The sequence below is a fragment of the Malania oleifera genome, chromosome 12 (genome assembly GCF_029873635.1).
Source record: "Malania oleifera isolate guangnan ecotype guangnan chromosome 12, ASM2987363v1, whole genome shotgun sequence".
Taxonomy (NCBI): Eukaryota; Viridiplantae; Streptophyta; class Magnoliopsida; order Santalales; family Ximeniaceae; genus Malania; species Malania oleifera.
The window spans coordinates 78,210,605-78,216,267 of NC_080428.1; the positions used below are offsets into that span (position 1 = coordinate 78,210,605).

Genomic DNA, 5,663 nt, shown 5'->3' on the forward strand with positions numbered 1-5,663 from the left:
ATAATTAATTAATTTTTTAACTAACTCATTCAATCAGAAATTATTAAATGCGTCACTAGAAATTTTTATGATGCTATTTTTCATGCAACAATTATTTTTGCATGGTTAGTCCATTTTCAATTGGATAAATATTATATAATATTATTGATCTCATCGATTTATAAGTGTAAGATTTTCCTAGTATACATTGGATGTGGCACATGACTTAATGCATAATGTTACGTTTAATAATTTTTTTTCACAACATAAAGAATATTTATTCTTTACTCATATTTAGAATGGACATGTCCCTGGGATCTTATCACTTCCATGTCTCCTCTTTCTTTTTAATTGACTCAATTAATTAATTAATATACGCCATAAAGTAGAATAAATTTCGTAAATTTCAACCACAAGTTAATATTTATGTGACAAATTGTCTATAGAAATTATTATGCACGAGCCTCAGCCTAATTAATTGCAAGTCTTGGATTCACCCAGATTAAGAATTTTTTTAAAAAATATAAAAGGAAAGGAAATAAAAAAGGAAACTTATTTTTTATTATATTTTTTGTATGTTAAATATTTTTTTTTAAAATAAAAGTTTATTTTAATATGATTAAATTTTTTTAAAATAGAATATTTATAATGCAAAAAATTAAAAAAAAATTATTCATGAATTTAATATATATATATATATATATATATTATTTTTTACTTTCTTTGATAAGAAATATGAATTCCTTAATATTTCTACTTTATTTCTTTTTTATCATTTTTCTAATTCATTGGGAGTGTGACTCATAATGAGCACGCGAAAGAGACTAACAAAGATCATAAGTTGGATTCCAACTGGGTCATCTGTGTATTATCCCACGCTGCCCGTAACAGGTCCGCCTATCCCAGTTCTTCGTCATACAAAGAAAAGAAGTGTATTAATGGCGGACGCCATTCAAGTGGACGTAAATGCATGGTAGGGTCTTTAATTGACCCAATCCCGCCATTATAAATAGGGCAAATCAACACAATGCTGGACACAACTCCTCACGCACACCCAGTTAATTTTTAATATTTAATTTCCAAGTTCATTGTGAGTGAAAGAAAAGAGAAGATGTGCGGAACAGAGCAAGCGGCTCCTTGCACCTGCAAGTGCAAGTGCTCCGCCTTCGTCCCTGACAACGGAGCTCTTAAAGCAACAGCTAACAATGGCAGACTGAATCTCTCGCCGGACTCCATCATCAACCTCGATCAGTATGTTTATTTTTTCAAGAAGTTATTAAATAAATCGAATATATAGACTCAATTTAAATTTAATTTTGCCACGTATACGTATTTTATTCAATTAGACAGTTTAAAAAACAAAATCATGTTAAATTCCGTCCATACACTTATTTTTTAATTGTTTGGTTTTTGACGGTGGTTGTGGCAAATTTTGGAACAGTGGGGATCCGAAGATGTTCGAGTCGTACTGGGAGAAGATGGGGGAGAAGTGCACGGTGGTGATACCGGGGTGGCGGTCGATGAGCTACTTTTCCGACGCCGGTAACCAGTGCTGGTTTCTGGAGCCGCAACTGGCGGAGTCCATTAGAAGGTTGCACGTTGTGGTGGGGAACGCGGTGGCGGAGGACCGCCACGTGGTGGTCGGAAATGGGTCGTCGCAGCTGTTTCAGGCTGCGCTCTACGCCGTGTGTTCCCCCGGCGGGCCGGCCCCCGTCAACGTGGTCTCTGCAGTTCCATATTACTCGGTGAGTCGGTCAGCTGCCTCCTTGTGAATTGTGATGCCATCAATTACGGACGTAATCACAGAGATATTGTGAAACTCCATTAGTCACACTTTTGAGTGCTTTTAAGTTTTAACCAAAATTTAATTATGCGAGTAATTACTCGCATGATTCATGGTTAGGGTCGTCTTGGCTAGCTCTTAATGAGTCAACAGAACATGAAAACATGTGTTCTTCTTTTCTTTTCTTTGAATGATGACTTTAAAACATGTTACTCAATCCAATTTGTGTGAATTACATGTGAAAGATTTATTTTTCATTATTCCTTCGTATTCAATTATTACTCGTATCTTGAGGGCCTATCTTCTTGATGTCTGCTAAGAAGTCTGCTATACAAGTCATGGGCCCTCCATCTGCAAAACCTTTTACATCATATAAGAGTATTTTACAATTTTCATATGATACTATATATATTGTGGTTGTGGGTTAAAATTTCAAAATAATATAGTGAAAATTGGATAGGCACTCCTTGGACGTAAGTATACCGGTGAACTAGGTAAATTTGTTATTCTTCTTTTGTCTTTTAATTTTTTCTATTTTTTATATATGTATAATCTTATAGTATGATTTTGTAATAATTTCAATAAGTGTAACACCTTATAATTAATTAATTATTAATAATTTTATTTATTACATGTTGTATATGTAGTGTTATCCAGAGGTGACAGATTTTTTGAAGTCGGGGTTATACCAATGGGGAGGCGACGCACATTCATACAACGGGAAAGATCCATATGTAGAAGTGGTGACTTCTCCCAACAACCCAGATGGTTTTATTCGGGAATCCGTAGTGAAGCAAGATCAAGGTGGTGGTCATGATGTAGCTGGGAAATTGATCCATGATCTTGCTTACTATTGGCCACATTATACTCCCATTACAAAGCCTGTAGATCACGATATCATGCTCTTTACTTTTTCTAAATGCACTGGTCATGCTGGTTCCCGCATTGGGTATGCACATTTCTTGCTATACACACATTTATATTTGAATGATAGTGTTTGCAGTTGACATGATAGTGTTAGAAATTTTTTGAACTCATAGCCTCAAGGTTATGAGTCGTGCAAGCTACCAAACTATTTTATCGTGAAATTAAGAATTAATGGACAAACAAAGATTGAAAACAGAACCCCTTTACCATATCCATTAAAATATAATAGTCCACTTATACAAAATTGTAAAGGGGTCTTGTGATGTATGATGGAATTAAAGCAATGTTTTAATAGTTCCTCCCCTTCAGCCCTTCTTCGTGAAATGTAATTTTTGTATCTCAATTAAAAAGCCACAATCTTGCCCAAGTTATTAAAAAAGTCTTGATTTTATCAAGTAAACAACTATATAAAGTTTGCTTTTTACTATGCATAATGCTGGTTTTTTTTTTTTCTTTCTTTCTTTCTTTTTTGAAGGTGGGCACTAGTTAAAGACAAAGAAGTAGCAAAAAAGATGACAAAGTTCATAGAACTTAACACAATTGGAGTATCAAAAGAGTCCCAACTCCGGGCTGCAAAAATCATGGAAGTGATCTATCAAGGCTACCAAAATTTTGGAACTCCAGCTAAGTTGGAGAATTTTTTTGAGTATGCCCAATGCCTTATGGCTGGAAGATGGAACAAGTTAAGAGAGGTGGTTAAAAATAGTGAAACCTTCACTTTGCCTCAGTACCCTCAAGAATATTGCTACTTCTCTAGACAATCTAGCCAAGCTCATCCTGGTAATATATAATTTATATATTTAAGAAAAAGAATTTTTTTTTCGATATATATATGTACACATTTTTTATATGTGTGTGTGTGCGTGTGGATCTGCACACACACACACACACACACACACACACACACACACACACCTTGAGGTACCTACCACTTCGAACAATATCTTGATTGAACTAGTAGGCAACTTTCAAGTTCTAAGATATATTTTTTTTAAGAAAATTTTTGTTTCTATATTTGGGTAGAAAATTGAGTGCAACATAAATCCATGTTTTCATTTTTTTTTTTAAGCTTCTTTTTCCTCCATTTAAATAAATTCTTTTCACTCTTTATCTCTAGCTTTTGCATGGTTGAAGTGTAACAAAGAAGAGATAGAAGACTGTGCTAGCTTTTTGAGAAGACATAAGATTTTAACAAGAAGTGGAAATCGATTTGGGACAGACGAAAAGTACACCAGGATCAGCATGGTAGATAGAGAAGATGTATTTAACCTTTTCTTAAAAAGGTTATCTGCTATCTAGTGACAAATAAATATTTGAAATTGTTCGCATATATGTATCAATGAGTCAATAATGTTTTCATCCCCCGATTTGGTGCCGTTTGAATGGAATTAAAGGATTTGTCCAAGTTAAAGTTTTGAATTATCAAAAGAAATCTATAATAAATATTTTCGGTGTCTCTTTTTGAGTCTCCATATAAAGTTCTTTATGCAATTAAATAGTCAGAATAGTCTTTTAAGTGCCTGCTATATTAGATTTGTTTTGCTCCTTGTAGTATTACTAAGTGGACTTGAGTCGCTTGTAATTGCCAACTACTTATGTTTTGTTCTTATAGCATATTAGAATATAATTTATGGACCAATATTTAGCCTTAGGGTTTATACAGCAACGGGATTTGTTTGTGCCAGCCTTGTAAGTACTGCGTAGGGTGGCCCAACAAGTATCCCTTGATGTTTATTTTATGACTTCATGCTATAGATTGATTGGGATATTGATATTGGTAATTGATGTAGGGGCTAATATGACGCTCCCAATCAAGAAAAAGAACGGAAAGGAAGGAAAGCAAACAAAAACATGAAATAAATACACCAAAAGCAGTCATCATATTTTTTTTTTTTTTTGTAATTTGGTGAGGTTTCACTGTCAATCACTCTTTAACGATCCTAATTATGGGAAAAAAAAGAAAGGTGAAGTGGATGATGCTGAAAAGAATATTCAATTTTGCAATACATTAGGTTTGTGTCCTTTAATCTTTCTCCTATATATCCCTTGGCACATGTATTTTGAATTGTAAGAATTTGTATTATTTTACAAAATTCGTTACAACAAGTTCAAATAAAATTTTTTAAAATAAGAGTTTTCGTTACTATTTATATTTAGTTGATGATAATTCCCTAGGTCATAATGCTCCTTTTTTTTTTCCCTTAAAAATGTTACTTAAAAAGAGTATTAGTGACAGAACTGTTGCTACTAATACCATCCTTAGCCCTTATCAATTTGTGGAAGAGTGATAATGATTGTTCGGGAACCATCATTAAAGTGTTGAATTTTTATTTACCAATGTAGATCTATAACTATCAAGAAGGAAAAAGTGATGAATATTTTGGTGTTATAGTTTTTGCATGCAAAGGGATTTTTAGTGGCAAATGCATTTATGCTTTTTGGATTCATCGTTAGTGTAACGCCCCAAACCCGAAACTAGGTTCCGGAGTGTTATTTGACATATATCTCTGATACCACCTTGTGACGCCTCGAACCCGCCAAGTGGAGCCTGAATCCCACGTGATCCATTACCTGAACTTGACTCTATATCAGTTACATAGCGGAAATAATAACGAGTTCTCAATAATATACCAAAGTATCTACATTTATACATCTCAAAAATTAACTTCCAACAACCAGTATCTAGTATTCACAACTGTACAACTCAGAAAACATAAACAAACCCAAAAATATACACATCCAAAAGTCTATACCCTTTATCTCAAAAACGCTACAACAGCCCCAAACTCTCTAAGCTCGATCCGACGGAGGTCTTAAAAAGATGAAATCTGTCGAGCTGGAGCACAAAAGGTTACTTAGCATGCCCAGTGTGTAATAAGGATGCTAGGTCCTTATCCTTAAAGCATGGACACAAGTTATGTTTTATGTGTCATTGTCGTTTTTTACGATCTAGACATCCTTGGAGGACTCGTGG

The 5,663-nt window shown here is 34.1% G+C and overlaps 1 protein-coding gene across 1 annotated transcript; it reads left to right on the plus strand.

Moving 5' to 3' along the window:
- The first annotated feature begins 1,015 nt into the window (after positions 1-1,015).
- Positions 1,016-4,134, plus strand: LOC131144545 (L-tryptophan--pyruvate aminotransferase 1-like). The gene is made up of 5 exons (XM_058093246.1): positions 1,016-1,230; positions 1,421-1,724; positions 2,410-2,711; positions 3,165-3,469; positions 3,807-4,134. The coding sequence occupies exons 1-5, from the start codon at positions 1,091-1,093 to the stop codon at positions 3,986-3,988; spliced, it is 1,233 nt and encodes a 410-aa protein (XP_057949229.1). The 5' UTR covers positions 1,016-1,090; the 3' UTR covers positions 3,989-4,134.
- Positions 4,135-5,663: the final 1,529 nt, after the last annotated feature.